The following is a 20,178-nucleotide window of genomic DNA, read 5'->3' as shown; positions in this document are numbered from 1 at the left end:
CTCTCCGGTGCTCGTCCCGCCCGCACCGATCCATGATGCATTCTTCAAATTTCGTCCCCACGGCCTGGAGGTGCGGGTTTGGGGCGGGGTGCGGGGGGGTTTCCGCCTCCCAGCCTCAATCCGAAGTCCGGAGGCGCGGTTTGGAATCTGGGGTGGCCACAGCAGGATGTGGGTGGAGGGCAGATCCCTGGTAACAATAACCCTACTCATCACAGCGCGATGCCAATGCCTTTACGTGTAGCCGGGCCTGCCCCCGGGCCTTTGCACATACTCCCATCCGTACCCAACCCCTGGCTCCCCAATGGCCCACTGCCCTAGATTGAGAGCCCAGGGGCCTGCACTGGTTCTTGATGCCCTGCATACAGTAAGCGCTTGGTGTATACAAGCAGAGGTGAGGAACGGCACCATTCGTTCCTGTTTTTGAAAAAGGCTGAGCGGGGTGCGGCGTGAAGGAGCTGGGACTCCAGCCTGTCCAGGTTTCCCGCAAGGCGCAGGTGCACCTCCCTCCCGGCTCTGGTCAAGAACCAGAGAATCCGTCGCGCGGAGGAGCCCCGGCGGGGGTCCCCATCCTGGGCGGCGGCTTCGCCCTGGGTTAACCCGAAAGTTACTCCCCCCCACCAAGCTGTCAGGAGCCAGGGAGAGAATGGACATCTGGCTCTGAGCAGGTGCACACCTGGGTCCGAACCGGGGCCAGGGAGGCCTGGGGGGGCGGGGAGTGAAGGTGATGCGGGGATGGGGGGGCTCCAGGAAGTCTTCCTGGAGGAGGGGGCCTTGGAGCCGGGCTTAGGGGAGGGGTCCCTCGCGGCTGCAGGTGAGACAGCGTTGGGGCAGGGAGAGAAGCCGCAGTGTCCTGGGAGCAGCCAGCAGGCATCTTCCCAGCAGGTGCTGCCGAGGCGCGGGCTCTCCCAAACCCATCGCTTCCATCTTCCATCTATTGTCTCAGGTCCCCGCCGCGCTAGGACCCATAGATTCGGTCCAATGTTGCCGGGGGGACACCATTTTGCTGCACTCACCCCCCCCCCCGTGAACTCGTTCCATCGCGCCCTTCAATCAGCCAATGAGAGCAAAGACGTCCAGCGGGAGGGCGGGACGTCTCACAAATTGCCCAATGGTAGTCCAGAAGCGCTGAGCACTTTCCCAATCGGGTTGCGGAGCAGGCGGGGCCTCCTGCCCGAAGTTGAAGCTGCGCCGGAGGGCCGGGCAGGACGGTCGCGGGTTCTAAATCCATGTGGCAGGGGCTGTGGACCCTGGCGGCGCGGGCGGCACGTGGGCCTCCCAGGTTGGGCGACCCGGGGGAGGGGGCGTGAGAGCCTCGAGCTCGCTCACGAGATCTAGGAGGCCCAATCTGTCCATCCCCCTGCCGCAGAGCCCACGCAGAGGGTCACCTTCCGGCCTCAGAACCGCAGCCGCCCAGCCCCGGGTGCACCTGCTCCGTGGAGGCCGAATGCGTGGGCTCAGTCGCCTCCTCCCCTTTCCCAGGGCGTGCGCCCGCCGGGGCAGCGGCGCCCCGGCGTCCGGAGCCACCATCTTCGCGCTGAGCTCCGGCCAGGGCCGCTGCGCCCTCGCCGTGATCCGCACCAGCGGCCCCGCCAGCGCCCACGCCCTCCGCAGCCTCACGGCTCCCCGGGGCCTGCCCCCGGCCCGCCGCGCCAGCCTGCGTCTGCTCCGCGACCCCCGCTCCGGGGAGCCGCTGGACCGCGCGCTCGTGCTGTGGCTCCCAGGTGAGGAGGGGTCCCAGATCCTGAAGCCGCCGCCGCTGCCTCCCCCCCGCCTCCTGACCCCCCTCTCCCGGCCACGTCAGGTCCCCAGAGTTTCACGGGGGAGGACTGCGCCGAGTTCCACGTGCACGGAGGCCCTGCGGTGGTGAGCGGCGTCCTGCAGGCCCTGGGTGAGCCGCGCGCCCCGGGGCGCCTGGGGCGGGGTCAGGGCCTGGGGAGGGGGGCATCCAGGGAGCTGAGGACCCCCGGGGCCTCCCCGCAGGCAGGGTGCCGGGGCTGCGGCCCGCGGAGGCCGGGGAGTTCACGCGGCGCGCCTTTGCCCACGGGAAGCTGACCCTGACCGAGGTGGAGGGGCTGGGGGACCTGATCCACGCGGAGACCGAGGCGCAGCGGCGCCAGGCGCTCAGACAGCTGGAGGGGGAGCTGGGCCAGCTGTGCCGCGGCTGGGCTGAGACCCTCACCCAGGCGAGTCCCCTCCCCTGCCTGCCCATTCTCTGCGTCTGAGACCACCCCGGCCCGGCCGGGCCCGGCCGTCCCCCACCTGGGCGCCCCGCACCTGTCTTCCCCGCTCCCGCACCTGAGCCACCCGCGCGGACCCTTTAAGCTGGGCTGGCCATGGGCCGCTTGCGGGTGGCCTCTTAGTTCCTGGACCCCCGACCCCCGCCTTGACCGCCTGCAGGCCCTGGCGCACGTGGAGGCCTATATCGACTTCGGCGAGGATGACCACTTGGAAGAGGGTGTCCTGGAGCGAGGTGGGTCCCCCTGGGGGGGGGAGGTCAGGACCCCAGCACCTCCCAGCCCTCAACCCCCCCTCACTCGCTCCCCTCTGCTTCGCCGCAGCGGACCAGGCAGTGCGGGCGCTGGAGGGCGCCCTGGGCGCACATCTGCGAGACGCGAGGCGCGGGCAGAGGCTCCGCTCGGGGGCGCACGTGGTGGTCGCCGGCCCCCCGAACGCCGGCAAGAGCAGCCTGGTGAACCTGCTCAGTAAGGGGCGGGCGGGCAGGGGGCGTGGGGGCTGGTGGAGCGCCCCGGCCCGAGCCCCGCCCCTGTCTCAGACCTCTCCGGCCCCCACCTCCCCCAGGCCGGAAGCCCGTGTCCATCGTGTCCCCTGAGCCGGGGACCACCCGCGACGTGCTGGAGACCCCCGTGGACTTGGCCGGCTTCCCGGCCTTGCTGAGCGACACGGCGGGGCTGCGGGAGGGCGCGGGGCTCGTGGAGCAGGAGGGCGTGCGGCGCGCCCGCGAGAGGTGGGGCTCCGCTCCAGGTCCTGGGGTTCCCAGAGGTCGGGAAGGTGGGGGTCCCCTGCAGTCCTGCCCGGAATCCTCATTCCCGGGAGAGGTGGGCGGCTCTGTAGTCTTGCCCCGCCCCCTCATGTTCCACCTCACAGCTTCACTGCCTGCCACGCCCATCCCTTAGCTGTCTGCCCCGCCCCTCGCGCCGGCCCCGCCCCCAGTGCCCCGCCCCCCTTCAGTGTCACGCCCCTGAGGTCTGCCTCGCCCCCTTATGTTCCACCCCACCCCTTCACTGCCTGCCACGCCCATCCCTCCACTGTCTGCCCCGCCCCTCGCGCCAGCCCCGCCCCCACTGCCACGCCCCTCGTGCTGGCCCCTCCCCCTCGTCTTCCGCTCCACCCCTTCACTGTCTGCCACGCCCCACCCCTTCACTGTCACACCCCTCATGGTCTGTCCCGCCCCTCGCACCGGCCACACCCCCGCTGCCCCGGCCCCACCCAGGCCCTCCGTCCGCCCGCCCTGAGGTCACAGCCGCGGCCTCTCCCTCCTCCCCCAGGCTGGAGCAGGCCGACCTCATCCTGGCCCTGCTGGACGCCTCTGACCTGGCCTCCGCCGCCAGCCGCGACTTCCTGGACGCCGTCGTGGCCCCCAGGGCAGCCCAGAGCCCCGGGGGGAGCGGGCAGCGCCTCCTACTGGTGCTGAACAAGTCGGACCTGCTGCCCGCCGCGGGCCCAGGGCCCCGGCCGGAGCTGCCCCCGCACCTGCTGCTGTCCTGCCTGACTGGAGCCGGCCTGGACCGGCTCCTGGAGGCGCTGAAGGCGGAGCTGGCTGCCGTGTGAGCGCCCCGACCCTCCCCCCCAACAGGGAGCCCAGCCTCTGTGTGCGCATCTGCAGCATGGGCACAGCCCCCGCCCTGCTGAGCGAAGCGCGGTGGCCATGGTGCCTCTCGTCTCTCGCAGGTGTGGGGACCCCGCCACAGGCCCCCCACTCCTGACGCGGGCCCGACACCAGCACCACCTGCAGGGCTGCCTGGACGCCCTGGGCCGGTACAAGGGGACGAGCGACCTGGCGCTGGCAGCCGAGGCGCTGCGGGTCGCCCGAGGCCACCTGTCGCACCTCGCCGGTGGAGGGGGCACCGAGGAGATCCTGGATGTCATTTTCCGGGACTTCTGCGTGGGCAAGTGAGGGGCGCCTGGGGGCGGCTCCGAGCCGAGGGGCCGCTGCTACCAGGCCCCTGCCCCGAAAATCCCTTTGACTGCGTGCGCGCATGTGCGCATGTGTGGTGCCAGGTGCAACTTCCCAGTGTGAGTTTTGTATATAAATTTTGCTTCCCTTTTGCAAGTTTTCACTTATTTATTTATGTTTCTTAAAGATGCATGTATTTATTTGAAAGAGAGAGAGGGGTCTTCCATCCGCTGGTTCCGTACTGAACACTTAGAGCCCCTATGGGAGCGCCTGGGTTCGAATCCTGGCTGCTCTGGGGCTGGGGCGCAGCAGGTGCGGCTCAAGTGCTGGGGTCCCTGCCACTCACGGAGGGAGACCCTGGCTCCTGGCTTCAGCCTGGAAGCGGGTGGGAGCTCTCCGTGGTCAGGGGGCCGGCCAGGGGGCCGGCGTGGCCGGGGCAGAGGGCGGAGGGCCGCGCCTGAAGTACCGCCGACCAGCCGGCAGAGGGCGCCCCGCTCCACCGAGGTGGCGCCCGGGAGCCACGCGCTTTTCCGGGAACCTCCAGGGCTACAAGTCCGGGTTGTCCAGCACCCGGGCCGGCCCCCACCCCCCCACACCGGGGAGCTCCTGGGAGAAAAGGGGGCCCCCGATGACCGTTGCAACCCATTTTTCAGAGCAACAAACTGATACCCAGGGAGGCAAGAATGGGGGGGCAACAGGAGTGGGGTCTGAGTGGCGAATGCCAGGAGGGCTTCCCGGAAGAGAGAACAGGCTTGGGTGCTGCCGGGGCCGTGCCTGCCTCTGCCCCCTCTGCACGGAGGCCCTTGGCGACCGTCCCTTTTTTCCAAGAAGGGAGAGATGGTTTGTGGGAAGCCGCCTGCTGTGGGGGCTATTTTTAGAGGCTGCAGGAAATCCCAAGAGGTAGCGCCTCACCCTGCGGCTGGACCTCAGCACCAGGGAGGCGTTGGATTCTGCCAATGGCTCGCCGCCCCCCCCCCCAGCAACTCCTGCCCAGCCAGGAGCCCCCAGCGCCTGGGAGACACAGACCTCCAGGGTCAGGGCTGGAGAGGAGGAGTAATGATGCTTTGGGGACATCAGGGAGGGCTGCCTAGAGGAGGGGGTCTCTAGAGCCAGGCCTGGCAGAAAGAGTGGGGGGGACACCAAGAGAAAGGCATTTGATCTGAGGGCCCCATGAAACTTGGGGTGTCTGACCAGAGGGTTGGAATGTCCAGGGTGAGTGTGCGTGTCAGTGGGCGGGTGGGTGTACAACAGGGCTGAGCAGGTGGACTTTGTCCCTGGGACATGGGGAGCCGGGGAGGGGCTTGGTCAGCTTGTGAGCTGGAAAGACTCGGAGGTCGGAGGTCAGAGGGCAGCTGGTCTATCCTGCAATGCTCTTAGGTGGCAGAGACCCCCGTAGGGCCAGAGACCTGGGCGAGTGGTCAGGCCTCGCGTGGGAGCCCTACGGCTGGCTGCCCCTCCCCCTCCCCATGGCATCCGCCGGGGGTCAGGGACGTGGTGGTCCCTGGCTTCCTTGGGGGCCTCCAGACCAGCGTCTGGGCTGACCCCCGCCCCAGGCCCCAGCCGAGTGTTTCCTGCAGCGCCGGAAATCTCTGGCTCCTTTGTCATTGTGCCAGGGTGACTCACCCTCCCCCACTCGGGCAAGGGGGTTTGTGCATCTCCAACTGCCAGGAGCCTGGAGATCCATCCGGGTCTCCCAGGCAGGTGCACGGCCCAAGCACTTGGGCCATCCCAGGATGCACTAGCAGAGAGCTGGATGGGAAGTGGAGCAGCCAGGACTCGAACCGGCGCCCATGTGGGATGCGGGCGCTGCGGGCGGCCGCTTTCCCTCTCCGCCACAGCGCCGGCCCCAGCAGCTTCCCTCTTTACTCCATATCACCAGATTCACTCCTGGAAGGGCGAGGAGAGCAGCTGCACTTCCACCAGCCCAGGAGGGACAAGATGCTCTTGTTCTCAACATTCTCACCAGCAGAGGGCGCTACGGCTTTTTTCATCATTTTTTTTCCCCTCTCGCTGCGTTCAGCCTGTCTCCCCGGCTTCCTACGATCTGCTTGGCCCTGGCTGTGAGCTGATGTGTGGGCCCGGCTGCTCCTACAACCCGACTCAGCCCAGGAGTTGATACCTCGGCTCCCGCCGCCTCCAGCTCCTGGGGAACTGTTTGCAAACTCCGTGAAGCCAAAGCCACAAATGATAACTGCATAATTAAAACAAATCTCCGGGGGGCCGAGTTGTGGCTTAGTGGATCGAGCCTCTGCCTACGGCGCCAGCATCCCATACGGGCGCCGGTTCTAGTCCCGGCTGCTCCACTTCCGATCCAGCTCTCTGCTGTGGCCTGGAAAAGCAGTAGAAGATGGTCCAAGTCCTTGGGCCCCTGCACCTGTGTGGGAGACCCGGATGGAGCGCCTGGCTCCTGATCGGCTCAGCTCTGGCCGTTGTAGCCATTTGGGGAGTGACATCTGCTGGTTCAGTCCCCAAATAGCCACAATGGCCAGGGCCAGACCAGGCTGAAGCCAGGAGCCAGGAGCTCCATCCAGGTCTCCCATGTGGACACAGGGGCCCAAGCACTTGCTGCTTTCCCAGGCGCATCAGCAGGGAGCTGGATGGGAAGTGAAGCAGCTGGGATTCGAACCGGCCAAGGCTTCACCGCTAACCGCCCGCCCCAGGCAGCACTAGAGCAACCTCGGGGAACCCTTCTGTCGCCTGTGGGTTGGGGGATTCTGACATCGCTGTGTCTGTCCCTGGTGGGGCGGGGGACGCGGAGTGGGGGAGATGCTCCCGGGCTCTTCCCGGCTTTCCGGTCTTCTCCCTCTTGGCAGAAACCAGGGCCCAGGCGTCAGGTGGGGGGTGGGTGCACTACATGTATTTATTAAGTGTCGGGAGTATATTTATGGGCCGCTGGGTGTGGGGGAGAGGGAGGAAGGAGGCGGCTTCCCGTGCAGTCTGCAGCCCGAGCGCCAAGTCCCGCCGCGGGGGGAGCCTGGAGACCGGCAGAAGCGATGGCTTCCGGTTCGCACCTCCCAGGCCTGGGCGGGCAGAGATAAGGCGAGCAGGGCACAGGGCGGGGCGGCCGGCGCGCGTGGGAGCCTGTGCGTGGGACAGTGGCTGCTGGACAGCGCCGGCCCCCGCCCCCCTGCGCCCCTGTGACGTCAGTGCCAGGGCTAGGGGGGAGGGGCGGCGTGGGGGAGGGGGCTGTGACAGCGTGTGTGTGCGCGTGCGGAGGCCCCGAGCACAGGCCCAGCGGGAGGGTGGACGCATCCAATGCCGAGCACAGGCCCAGCGGGAGGGTGGACGCATCCAATGCCGCGGCTGCCCCGGTCGTCCGTCTTGGGGGCCGAGGCCTTCTCAGCCGCTGGAGCAGGAAGGGAATGGGACAGAGCAGGTTAGCTGGACTGGGGGGGGGGGGGTGCCTCCTCCTACCCTGGCCCCAGCTGGTCCCCAAGCCCCCACCCCGCCCGGGATCACGAGGGTCCGAGGGGCCCCCTCGGAAGCCCCGCCCTCGACTCGGATGCCTCCCCAGGTTCCGGGGACACAGACCCTGCCCCAAAGCCTGTCCACACCCTTCCCCTCCCCACCGCGACCCTGAGACAGCGCCTCCGTGCCCCCGCTGCATCCACAGAGAGACTTTGTCCAAGGAGCCGCTGCCCCGCTCACGCGCCCTCCATGGCTCCCCAGTGCTCTGGGGCCAATGACCAAGCCTCGGCCAGGTCTTCCCCCTGGAGCCCCAGCCATTCCAAGAACCTGCCGGCGGCTTCCGCCCGGGCCTGGAATGGCCGCCCCTCCCCCACCCCGCCTTGCCCGGCAGAGCTTCCCTGGGGGTCAGGGGTTGGCGCAGGGCTGTTTCCTGGTGGGGGACCAGGGGGCCGCAGCCAAGTCTCACTTCCCCCGGCCCCCTCCCTTCCTTCCCCCCTGCCCCCGCTCTTCCCTGGGGGCCCAGCTGCCTGAGTTCCTCCTCCTCCTCCTCCTCCTCCTCCTTAGCCGGGCGCAGGCCCCACAGGGCCATGTTCCAGAGGTGGAGGCCCGGCGTGGCCCCAGGGTGGCCTGCCCGGCTCGGTGTCGGCCCAGGCTCCCGTCTGGTCCTGCTGTGGACGGCTGGGCTGCATCCCGCCCACGGCAGCCACAGGTGCCCAGACCACCCCACTACCTGGGTCCCCTCTGCTCCAACTGCACCTGCCCCGCACGGCCCTGCCCCAGGGCCTTTGCATGGGCTGTGCCCGCCACCCCACACCTTTCCTGGGATCCGTCCCTGGTCACTCCTCAGAGCCTGGGCGCTGGGGGAACATTCTGGACTCACGCCCTCCTCTCCGTCCTGCATCTGGCCAAGGAGGCCCCAGATACAAGCAGTCACTTGGTCTTCCACCCCCGACTAGACGGGAGCCCCACGGGGTCCGGGCTCTGGGTTCTATTGCCGGCTGTGTCCGGGGCACCCAGCTTCCAGCTGCTGCTCAAGAAGTTCGGGTTTAGGAGCCAGCGCTGTGGTGCGGAGGGTAAAGCCCCAGCCTGCAACATTGGCATCCCATATGGGCGCCGGTTCAAGTCCCGGCTGCTCCACTTCTGATCCAGCTCTCTGCTGTGGCCTGGGAAAGCAGTGGAAGATGGCCCAAGTCCTTGGGCCCCTGCACCCGCATGGGAGACCTGGATGGAGCTCTTGGCCAAGCCATTTGGGGAGTGACCCAGCCAATGGAAGACCTCTCTCCCTGTCTCTAATTCTGCCTTTCAAATAAATAAAATAATAAGTCATGAAGTGCCTGGGCGAGCGGCTTTCACATCACATGTTTAGGCCAAACTGCAGATGTTGTCAGCGGCGTCCGAGTGTCGGAGCCGTGGGCACCGTGGGCGCCGTGGGGGCCATGGGCGCCGTGGGGGCCGCTGTCCACAGCGCGGCGTCTCCCTGCCCACGGAGCGCTTCCCAGAGTTCCAGGGCAGGTTTACTTGGGGCCGAAATCTTTGGAAATACACACATCCTTTTTTTTTCCAGAATAGGCATTTCGGTATTTTGGGGGGGCTTGGGACATAAACCCTTTAATTCCATTCTGTGAACTTTTATGGAGATTCACTTCTTGGACAGGTACAGAGGCAGAGATGGACAGACAGACAGCTGCCGTCCGCTGGGTCACTCCCCAAATGCCCACGACGGCCCCGGGCTGGGCCAGGCAGGAGCCAGGAGCTCCATCCGGGTCTCCCAGGCAGGTGCAGGGGCCCAGGTACCTGCTGTCTCCCCGGGGGCGCCCATCAGCAGGGAGCGGGCGCAGAAGCAGAGCAGCGCGGACTCACTCCTGCGCTATAGCCCCCCGCCACGCCTTTCTCAGATATAAAACCCATCTAAGAGAGCAGCCAGAGTGGCCCCCACCCCAGCGGCCCGCGCATGCGCACAAGGGCGCCCGCCGCTCGCGGGGGGGAGGGCGGCGGGGCCGGGTCAAGGGCAGCGTCCGGAGGCCCAGGGCCCCTTCCTGCGACGCAGGAGGCACCCAGGCAGAAGTGCGCATTGTTCCCCTGGCGCGCGGACGTCAGCGGGGTTCACAATGTCAAGAGCTTCCCCGGTTCTCAGCCGCGGCCCGGGCAGCCCAGGCTTCCCCGCTGCGTGACCCCGGGGGGGCTGGACACTTCCCCAGGGCCTCAGTTTCCTCCCTCTGTGAAATGGGGATAAGAATAGATCCGTCTTCCTTGCCACCAGGGCCGTGGGCCAAGATGCAGGTGGGGAGGAAAAGTCGTGTTTGCTGGCAGGGGGCGGGGTCCCCGCCACACCCTTCTGTGTCCCTCTCTCAGGTGCCGTGGGCTCTCTCCCAGGCACAGCTTCCCAGGGCAGAGGAGGAGAAAGGGCCGCTTTGCGAGGGAGTGAGCTCCCCGTCAGAGGGGGTATGCAAGCAGAACCTGTGTTGACCCTGGAATCGGTGATGACCCCAGGCTGCCTGGCACCAGGTGAATGGTCACGGGGTCGGGGGGAGGGGTGTGTGTGAAATGCCACCCCCCCCCGACCCCACCCTGGAAGGAGCACAGGGCTCCCTCGGGGCCCTGGCCTGAGTCACTTCTCCTATGACGCACGCACAGGGCGACGTCCAGCGGAAGCCCAGGCCCCAGGCGGGGGTGACATGGGCTCAGAGCCCGGCCGCCCATGGTCTCCCCAACACCGCCTGGCGCTCTGGGAGGTGGGCGGGGCTCCAAGGAGCTCACCCGCCTCTCGGGCTTGTCACCATGAAATGAGTGACCCGCGCACAATCCTTAGAACCGTGCGGGGCTCCCAGTAGGTGCCTAACAATTGCAGGCTCTGGGTTCCTCTGGTCACGGCCCACCCGTTCATCCATCGCTCGCCCTGTCTTGGTTCCTTCCATGCCCACCCCCGCCCCCAAGGTCTGGTATACAGCAGGCGCTCAATGAAGGCAGCAGCCACTCGCGGGAGCTGCCTCCCTCAGCCGGCCCTGAGCCTTACTTGGACGGGACGACGATGACGCTGCCCACAGAGGACCCATGGGACTCCAGGATCTTCTTCTTAAACTCCTCCAGGCTGGCTTTGTCTGCAGGGAGAGGGAGGGGGCGGCTTGACCTCCAGCCGGGCAGGGGCGGGGTCCCAGGTAGACAAGCCCCACCCCCACCACGGCCCGGGTCCGGGGGTGCCCTCTGTCACTCACCGATGGGCTGGATGTTGGAGGAGGGACCCGGGGGTCTCGGCGGAAGCACCACCTGGGACTGTGGGAAGAAGGGTGGAGGGAGATGGGCAGAGCCCCCGCCCTTGACTTCGGGCAGCCTTGAGGGGAGGGTGCGCCCCTCTGTAACAGACCCCCGTGGGGCAGGACGCGCGTGGTGATGGCTGTAGCACCCCAGCACCCCCCACAGGCCCCGGGTGCCAGCCCAGGCCCCTCCCCCACCCCCACTGACCGAAGCCAACCTGTTCTGGAAGCCGAGGGGAGCCCCCCCAGCCCCCAGACGCCCACCACTCACAACCCTGAGCCCACCGCCAATCCTGGACCCCAGACGACTGCGTCCTTATCCACCTGTCATTTAAACATCTTCATGGGTTCGGAAGTCGCCAAGACCCAGGCCGAGAGAGCCGCCGTCCGCTGGGGTGCCCCTCACCCGGGGCTGGGCGGGGTCAAAGCCTGAAGCTGGGAGCTGCATCCAGGTCTCCCCATGGAGGTGGGGTGGCCATCGCGGCTGCCTCCCCGGGGAGCGGAGCTGAGACCTGACCCAGGCCCCCCCCGTGAGAAGTGGGGGGGGGGGGTCTTAGCCACTGCTCCAAACGCCAGGCCCTGACTGCGCCGTGCGCTCCAACGTGGATTCCAGACAGGCCCCTGGGCCCTCCGCCCCGGCCCCCAGCCCCACGCGCCCCTGCTGAGCCCGAGTCCCGGGTCTGGGCCCCGCCCGGCCCTGCCGGCTACCTTGGCCTTGATGCAGGTGTCCAGGGCCGTGTTGCTGACGTCCCACTGCACCTTGAGCTGCTCCGCCTCGCGCTTCTTCTGCTCCAGCTCCTTGGCCAAGCCGTCTCGCTCCTTGCGCAGGGCCGCCTTCTCCTCCAGGGCCAGCTGGGTCTGCCGGGTGCTCTCCGCCTGCAGCTTGGCCTCCCGGCCCTGCGCCTCCTTCTCTGCTTTCTCCCCGGCCGCCTGAGCGGCCTTCAGGGCCTGCTCCACCTCCGCCTTCTGGCGCTGCAGCTCCGTGTTCTCACGGGCCACGTGTTCGATGCGCAGCCGCAGGCTCCGGACCAGCTCCTCCACCTTGGATGCCACGATGGCCGGCAGCTGCTCGCAAGTCCTGTGGATGGTGGCCAGGTCCAGGCCCAGCGGGTTGTAGAAGTTGTAGTTGAGGTTGCCCAGGGCGCGGGAGATGATGGAGTCTCTCCAGAGGTTCTGCACCTCCGTCGCGAACGTCTCCTTGTCGAACTGAAGGCACATGTCTTGCACTTTCTGCAGCCGCTGCTCCGCCAGCTGCCGCTCCAGCTGCTGCTGCTCCTGCAGTTTCACACACTCTCCCAGCCGCTCCTCCTTCATCCGCTTGTCCTTCTCCAGGTTCTGCTTGTCCGTGGTGAACAAGTTGTTCTTCTTGGTCAGCTCCAGCTCCAGCAGGTTGGCTTTCTGGCGCAGTTCAGCCATCAAAGCTGTAGCGACAGGACAAGGGGAAGGGAACCCAGGCAGGTTGGACGGCGCCGGGAGCACTGGACAAGGAGTCCACCCCGCCGGCCGCAGCCACTCACTGTTGCAGCTCTTATTAAGCTCTTTCAGTTGGTCTTGGCACTGCTGCTCACTCAGGATGATGGCGGCCATGTAGCGCAGGTTGTTGATGTAGATGAGCTGTTTGCGGGACGGGGACACAGGACAGAGGTGACCGCCCGGCCCCTGGCACTGGTTCACTCCCCAGAAGCCTGCAACGGCCGGGGCTGGGCCAGGCTGGAGCCAGGAGCTTCCTCCGGGGCTCCCACGGGGGTGGCAGGGGCCCAGGCACTTGGCCTGTCCTCCACTGCTTTCCCAGGCCATAGCAGGGAGCAGGATGGGAAGTGGAGCAGCCGGGACTCGAACCAGCACCTGTATGGGATGCCGGCGCTGCAGGCGGCAGCTGTACCCAATGTAGCTCTGCACCAACCCCAGGACTGCAGAATTTTCGGGGTGGGGGCCGTTGGGCACAGTAGCTAAGATATTGCTTAGAGGCTCCCACCCCGGATGGGACGGCCGGGACCCCCCGCCAGCTCTCTGCCCCTGACTCCAGCCCCTGGCAGGGGTCGGCTCCCACGCTTTTGGGAAAATGGGAAGGCAGAGGGGCCCCGTCCGAGCTGGGGAGATGGGGGTCACCCATTCGGGGGGACAAGACTCTGCTCTGAGTCAGGGCTTCATCCGGGGCTCCAGGGTGGGAGACATAGCCCCACCTTCAGGCTTTGGGGGGGGAGGAGACAGTCGTATCCGGAGTCTGAGGGTGGAGGCTTGGTCTGATTTGGGGTCTTGTGGAGGAATCACCTCATTTTGCAGAGGGTCTGAGGGGGCAGAGACCCACCCTGGAGGTCTGAGGGCTGAGGCACGGCCCTCCTGTAGTCTGAGGGCGGAGGTCGGGACTTATCCTTGGAGCTGGGCACTGACTTTGTTTTAGGGTTCTGAAGGGAGATGGATCCCATGACAGGGGTCTGGGAGAGGACCTGTCCCACCTGGGAGTCTTGGGGGGCCCTGCTTGGGGGGCTCGGAGGCATAGACGCAGCCCTGCCCAACGGTGGGGGCAGGAAGGCTCCCAGGCTGAGGTTCAGGAGGGAGGAGACCCAGCCCTGCCCTGCCCCGCCCTGGGCGCCTGGTGGAAGGGGACTCGGGTCCACTTTGTGGGGTGGGGCGGGACACGGGTGACAGCCGAGCGCGTGGGACACAAGCTAAGGCTCCCCAGTCCCCCCTGCGGCCCCCATCCGCTGCCCCTGAGGCCTCCTGTCTCTGCCCCCCTGGGGGACCCCTACCTCCTGGGATTTGAGAAACCAACCAAACAGCCTTCGCAGCTGCCGTGGGAAAGAAGGAGGCAGCGGGGTGAGGAGGTGGGGCCTTGGGCAGGGGGCGGGGGGCAGAATGTCCACCCTTGGGAAGGGCTAACCCCCACCCCACCCCCACCCCCTCCGCTGCCCCAGGTTCAAGGATCGGCTGGTGACTGCCAGTCAAGCTCTCCCGGGGCCAGCGGTGCCTCGCCCTGAGCCTCTGTGTCCTGAAGCCCTGCTCTCCCCGTATACTTTATACACCTGGGCTGGAAGCTTCTGTTATCGGAACAGAAACCAGCCAGGCCCAGGCAAGGAGACATTTTTGAAAAATGATTAAGGACATCCCAAATACGGCGCGGGGTCCACGAGGGAGCCTCAGAGATCCATGGGGGGCGGGGGAGAGCAAGTGAATTCAGAGGTAGCTCTGGGCCAGGCACTCGGCGTAGCAGTGAAGGTAGCTGACCCACACGGGAGGGTCCGGGTTCGAGTCCCAGCCTGGCTCCTGGCCCCAGCTCCCTGCGCATGCGCGCTCTGGGAGGCAGTAGAGACGGCTCAGGTGCTGGGGTCCCCACCACCCATGGGGGAGACCTGGACGGAGCTGCTGGCTCCTGGCTCCAGCCTGGCCCAGCCCTGGCTGCTGTGGCCATCTGGGAGTGACCCAGAGGATGGACGCGTGTTCTCTCTCTCTCTCTCTCTCTCTCTCTCTGTCTCCTCTCTTTCTCTCCCCCCTCCCTATCCCTCCCTCTCTCCCTCTCCCTCCCTCTCTCTCTCTGTCTCTCTCTCTGTCTCCTCTTTCTCTCCCCCCTCCCTATCCCTCCCTCTCTCCCCCCCTCCCTCTCTCTCTGTCTCTGTCTCCCTCTCCCTCTCCCTCTCCCTCCCTCTCTCTCTCTCCCTCTCCCTCTCCCTCTCCCTCCCTCTCTCTCTGTCTCTCTCTCTCCCTCTCTCTCTCTCCCCCCTCCCTATCCCTCCGTCTCTCCCTCTCCCTCCCTCTCTCTCTCTCTGTCTCTCTCTCTCTGTCTCCTCTTTCTCTCCCCCCTCCCTATCCCTCCCTCTCTCCCCCCCTCCCTCTCTCTCTGTCTCTGTCTCTGTCTCCCTCTCCCTCTCCCTCCCTCTCTCTCTCCCTCTCCCTCTCCCTCCCTCTCTCTCTCTCTGTCTCTCTCTCTCCCTCTCTCTCTCCCCCCTCCCTATCCCTCCGTCTCTCCCTCTCCCTCCCTCTCTCTCTCTCTGTCTCTCTCTCTCTGTCTCCTCTCTCTCTCCCCCCTCCCTATCCCTCCCTCTCTCCCACCCCTCTCTCTCTGTCTCTGTCTCTGTCTCCCTCTCCCTCTCCCTCTCTCTCTGTGCCTTGCCCATAGATGACCCCTAAGAGAAAGGCAGCGAAATCGCCGTGGCCTAGAACGAGAGGGGCTGGGGCTGCCCCTGTCTCCTCCAGGGGGAAACCGAGGCCCGGAGTCGGGGCGGGGGAGGGCCTCACCCGCTCGCTCTGACACTGGCGGAAGCTGGAGTTGATGCGGTCCTGTTCGCGCCGCGCGCCCAGCAGCATCTGCATGATGGCGTCCTTGGCGCGCGTCGTCACGTTGAGATCCTTGCTGAGGTTGCCGCTCGTGGCCGTGAGCTCGACCACGCGGCGGTACAGGTCGTCGGCGAGCCGCTTGGTGGCCTGCAGGTCGGACTCGGTGCTCACGTGCACGTTGCCGTACACCATGAAGAGCACGAGCCCCAGGATGATGAGGAACTGGATGAGCGACACGAAGAGGAAGAAGTAGCGCAGGTAGTACCAGCAGCCGTGCGGGCGGCCCCCCGCGCGCAGGTACGGCCGCTCGCGCTCCATGCTCGCTGCGGCTGCGGCTGCGGGGGCTCTGTTTGGATGACTCCTCTTAGTACTTCCTTCGGCCAGGCTCCTTCCTGGCCCGGGAGGAAGCGGGACTGCGGGTTATCACAACACTCCCACTGGGGGCCGGGCGGGGCGTGGGGTGGCGGTGGGGGTGGGGGTGGGGATGTGGCGGGCGACAAGGGCTGGGCGGGGCCCTGGCTGCGCTCCCTCGCCCCCCTCCGCGGGCTCCAGGAGTCTCCGTTTGCAACCGGCACCCCCCCCATCTCCCTGCCACCCCCCTGCCCCCCACTCCCCGCCCCGGTGACCTGGAATCTCACTGAATCGACTCGGCCAGGCCTGGAGGGGATCGGAGAGGACACTGAGGCAGGAGGTGGCCCAAGGTCCCCCTCCTCCTTGGCCTCTCACCTGCAAACAGTAGGCACTCAGTAATTGCACAGCAGGGCCCACAGCTGTACCAGAAAACCATGAGCCTGACCCCGCCCCCATCCCCAGGTGAGCTGGGAGGAGGGCAGAGGCTGCCTGGGCCTCCCTGCGCACCGTGAGATGCCCCCCCAGCTCCCCAACCGCCCCCACCCCATGCTTGGAGCTGTGGATCTGGGACTCGGCGTGCTCACGACATTTCGGGGCCCCCGTGGGTGCCGAATGGGGAGAGTGGGTCCCCCGCCGGGGGGCTGGGTTTCCTATGTCTGAGCCCACAAAGCCCATGGAGCTCCTTGGTGGGTGCTGGGGGGGGTGGTTCTGGGTGATGTCTCCCTGCTCTTCCGCCACCCCCCCACCATCAGGAGCTCCCCTGGGGTGCCCGGCTGGCTTGGTCCATGCTGGGTGGCACCAGGACCCCAGGAGACATCAACCACATTGCCACAGACAGCAGATCTAGAGGCCCCGGGCTGGCAGGAGGGAGGGGCCGGAGTGACCCCTGAGAGGGCGTCTATAGAACGTGCAATGAAAAGGCGCCTTAGCAGGCGCCGGGGCTCACTAGGCTAATCCTCTGCCTTGCGGCGCCGGCACACCGGGTTCTAGTCCCGGTCGGGGCACCGATTCTGTCCCGGTTTCCCCTCTTCCAGGCCAGCTCTCTGCTGTGGCCCGGGAAGGCAGTGGAGGATGGCCTAAGTGCTTGGGCCCTGCACCCCATGGGAGACCAGGAGAAGCCCCTGGCTCCTGCCATCGGATCAGCGCGGTGCGCCGGCCGCAGCGCGCCAACCGCGGCGGCCATTGGAGGGTGAACCAACGGCAAAAGGAAGACCTTTCTCTCTCTCTCTCACTGTCCACTCTGCCTGTCAAAAATAAAATTAATTAATTAATTAATTAAAAAAAAAGAAGAAAAGGCGCCTTTATTTGGGTGCAAAAAAAAAAGGAATTTTTTTCGCAAGTCCACGCACGGTTCTTTCAAAAGGGGAACATTCGGAAAGCCGCTCTGATGCGTGGATCCTGCACAGTTTCACCCCAAAATGAAGGCATCTTTTAATTTCCTGTTTCGCCACCTTCCTGGGGTAGAATGCGGGCGCCAGGGACCTGCCGCCTCCCGTGTGGGGTGGGGTCCTCCTGGCTGTGCACTGGGAGGAGGAAGTGCCCAGGGGCGGGCAGGAAACCCCGTCTGACCTTTGGCCTTTGCAACAAGCCGGGGCTGGGGGCTGGAGCCCGTGCCCAACCAGCTACGCCTCCAGGTTGGCCAGGGCCCCCCAAGAGCCCCCCAGGGAGGGCAGGGGGGTGTCTTCCCTTAAGGGGCGGGGCTCCAACACTTGGGGTGTTGGCTTTGCTCCCTGGCCGTGGCATCCAACAGCTGTGTGACCCCAGGGGAAGTGACCTCCCGCCTCCCTGGATGTCGCATCTTGTGTTTGCACCAAAAAGAAGCCGACCTTTAACTCCATGTCCCACCACTCTTTGTCTTGATGGTCTGTTGGGTTTGCTTCCAACCACACAGGCTCAGGCTTAAAAAAAAAAATGTTTTGTTTATTTGAAAGACAGAGTTACAGAAAGAGGAGAGGCAGAGAGAGGTCTTCCATCCGTGGTTCATGCTCCAAATGGCTGCTCCAAACGACCAGGGCTGGGCCAGGCCAAAGCCAGGAACCAGGAGCTCCATCCGGGTCTCCCACATGGGTGCAGGGGCCCAAGCACGTGGGCCACCTTCCGCAGCTTTCCCAGGCCATAGCAGGGAGCTGGATCAGAAGTGGAGCAGCCAGGACTCGAACCGGCGCCCCTGAGGGATGCAGGCAGGCAGAGCCTTAAGCTGCTGTACTACAGCCCCGGCCCCTGTGCTCGGTTGGTCACTCACAGGGTTGGTTTGAGGTGGGAGGGGGTGGGGGTCATGTGCCAGCAGAAGTGAGACACAGGGGCCGGCACTGCCAAGTCCCGGTGCCCTGGGCTTGACAGGGGTGGAGTGCGGGCAACGAGAGTCAGCGAAGGGGCTCCGGCAGGGGACGGTGCCTGGGTCCCTGCCAGGGGAGGGGATGAGCTTGCTGGGAAGTCTTGGCTGTTCCTAGCTATTGAGAGGGCAGACCTCCCTCTGCAGCGCTGGATCGAATCCCGGCTGCTCTTCTGCTGTGCTACAGTTCTGAGCAACTGTTACAATGTAGCAACAGAACGCTGACAGGATCGGTTCTCACGTTCTCACGTCTTTGCCTCAACCTTAGCAGCGTTCCTGTTCTGATCCCTTCTTGCCGATGGTTCTTTTAGGAACAGTTTGATTTACGTGCCAGGCTTTTTTTTTTTTTTTTCTACAGAATTGCAATCCTGGAACCGCCTCTCCACGTGGTGTCGGAGATCTGCGGATCCCTCTGCTCTAATCATTACCAACGGGCTTGTAGGTCGGCTCTGAGGTTTTGGTTTTCATGAGCGAATGAAAATTGGAAATCGAATTTTGAGGAGGCAGCTCCGTGGCACAGCAGGTTACAGCCACCGCCTGCAGCGCTGCATCCCATAGGGGCGCCGGTTCAAGTCCCAGCTGCTCCACTTCCCATCCAGCTCCCTGCTAACGCACCCTGGGAGGCAGCTCTGAGGGCCCACCAGCTTGGGTCCCTGCACCCACGTGGGAGACCCGGATGGAGCTCCTGGCTCCTGGCTTCAGCCTGGCCCATCTCCAGCTGCTATGGGCACTGGGGGAGGGGCTGAAGCAGCAGATGGAAGATTCCCCCCCCCCATCCCCGTAATTCTACTTTTCAAATAAATAAATCTAAAAAATAAATCAAATCAACCGTCCAGAAGTGAAAGGCACATTGCACGTTTCGGTGGCCGCTGCCGAGAGATTGTCCCTGCAGTGGCTAAAACTCCCTAAAAATAGACATTCTGCAAACATTCCGCGCCTGCCCTGGCTCTGGCCGGATTGTCCAGGAGGGAGGAGGGAGAATTCACACGAGGTCAGCCGCCGCCGGCCCCCGGGGCTGAGGTGAGCCTTTGTGTTTTTCCTGAAAACCATTTGTCATCTTCACAGGAAATAGTTCTGCCACGGCCCGAGCCGCCTTAGGGCTCGTCACCAAAGTGCCCTGGGCTCCTCAGCCCCTGCTAACCACCGGGGAGCTGGAGGAGGGAGCCCTGCCCGCCCCAGGAAGGGAATTTGGGGGTGGTCCCTGAGGTCTGAGCCTGGGGTTTGTTTTACATTGCCCAAGGTTTCAGAGAAGTTAAAGCAACAAACAAACAAATAAACAAGCAGAACCCTCGGCTTTTGCATCGGCTGGGTTCCCCTGGGGCTTTCGGAGGTGATGGGGCAGCCGCTGCTCACAGACCTCGGTATTCCGGGCTGCAGAATGGGCGTGCGCTTCCTGGCCTGGGACCAGGGGGCGCTGCTGTCCCACCCGCTCCCTGCCTGTGCATCCCCTGGGACCCCGTGGCTGTCCCCCTACTCTCTCTGTCCTTGCAGCCTTAAGGGGGGGCAGGGATGGGGGGCTCCAGGGGGACCGGCTGTGGCCGGTGTGGGGACAGGTGGGGCACACAGACGACACTGGAGATGACCCACAGGGTGTGCAGATAGGAGAGGCGGAGGGAGGACAGGCCAGCGGTGGGCCTGTGGGGGGCAGGTGGGCACTGGGGCGCAGGTCCCCCCGAAAGGTTCTGGGGGGCTCCAGGAAACCCCTGGGGACCAAGCCCCTGCCCTGCCTCCCTCCCTCCCCAACACCCTCGGGTCCAGCCGCACCCTCTCTCTCCTGAACCTGCCATGGCTCCCTGTTGCCCTGCACCCCCATAAACGCTTTTCAAGGATCTTGAAGCTGCGCGGGGGAGGGAATAAGATGAACAATGCTGACAGCGGGGATGTTTTCGGTCCCACGTGCCGCCCTTGACACGGATCAGGCCCTGGACCCCCGCAGTTGCCCTGGGAGGGGCCTCAGGTCCCTGGGGCTACAGCAGGGGCCAGGGCAGTGTCCCCGCCTCCAGCTCCGGCTGACTCCGGCCGAGCAGCCGTTTGCTGCTGGCGTCAGGATTTTGGGGGTCACAAACCCCCTCTTTCAGCCAGGCAAACCTTGGGGTCTTCAGGGGGCGACAGTTGGAGCTGCAAGCTTCGGCGCCCCCTGCTGGCCGCCTGCGGAACGCAGCACCCAGGCGCGCTCTGGGGCTGCGCCAGGCCAAAGCCGGGAGCCCGGAACTCCATCTGGGTGTCCCAGCAGGGTGGCGGGACCCAGGAACTCAGCACCTAGACCGCGCTGCCTCCAGGGTGTGCGCTGGCAGAGCTGGGCTAGCGGAGCCCCGGCCAGGCGGGGGTGCGGCCAGGCGCCCCAGGCCCCGATAAGGGAGCCGAGTTCCAAGGGCGTCCCCTCTCCCTCCAGCACCGGACTCTAGAAACTTTAAAAAGCAAACTGTGGT

The 20,178-nt window shown here is 65.7% G+C and overlaps 2 protein-coding genes across 3 annotated transcripts; one reads left to right on the top strand and one right to left on the bottom strand.

Moving 5' to 3' along the window:
- Positions 1–1,188: 1,188 nt before the first annotated feature.
- GTPBP3 (GTP binding protein 3, mitochondrial) lies at positions 1,189–4,277 on the top strand. 2 transcript variants are annotated; one of them, XM_062178270.1, is made up of 9 exons: positions 1,189–1,279; positions 1,480–1,721; positions 1,802–1,888; positions 1,981–2,183; positions 2,398–2,470; positions 2,559–2,702; positions 2,800–2,965; positions 3,507–3,785; positions 3,910–4,277. In XM_062178270.1, the coding sequence occupies exons 1-9, from the start codon at positions 1,227–1,229 to the stop codon at positions 4,133–4,135; spliced, it is 1,473 nt and encodes a 490-aa protein (XP_062034254.1). In that variant the 5' UTR covers positions 1,189–1,226; the 3' UTR covers positions 4,136–4,277. The 2 variants fall into 2 exon arrangements, with proteins under 2 accessions (XP_062034254.1, XP_062034256.1); XM_062178272.1 differs by lacking the exon at positions 1,981–2,183 and having other exon boundaries at positions 1,802–1,863.
- Positions 4,278–6,976: 2,699 nt separating this feature from the next.
- PLVAP (plasmalemma vesicle associated protein) lies at positions 6,977–15,441 on the bottom strand. The gene is made up of 6 exons (XM_062178468.1): positions 15,028–15,441; positions 12,312–12,408; positions 11,503–12,215; positions 10,756–10,813; positions 10,557–10,641; positions 6,977–7,481 (listed from the first exon to the last, which is right to left on the bottom strand). The coding sequence occupies exons 1-6, from the start codon at positions 15,382–15,384 to the stop codon at positions 7,475–7,477; spliced, it is 1,317 nt and encodes a 438-aa protein (XP_062034452.1). The 5' UTR covers positions 15,385–15,441; the 3' UTR covers positions 6,977–7,474.
- Positions 15,442–20,178: the final 4,737 nt, after the last annotated feature.

Source organism: Lepus europaeus, chromosome 20 (assembly GCF_033115175.1).
Source record: "Lepus europaeus isolate LE1 chromosome 20, mLepTim1.pri, whole genome shotgun sequence".
Taxonomy (NCBI): domain Eukaryota; kingdom Metazoa; phylum Chordata; class Mammalia; order Lagomorpha; family Leporidae; genus Lepus; species Lepus europaeus.
This window is presented reverse-complemented; position numbering and strand designations above follow the sequence as displayed.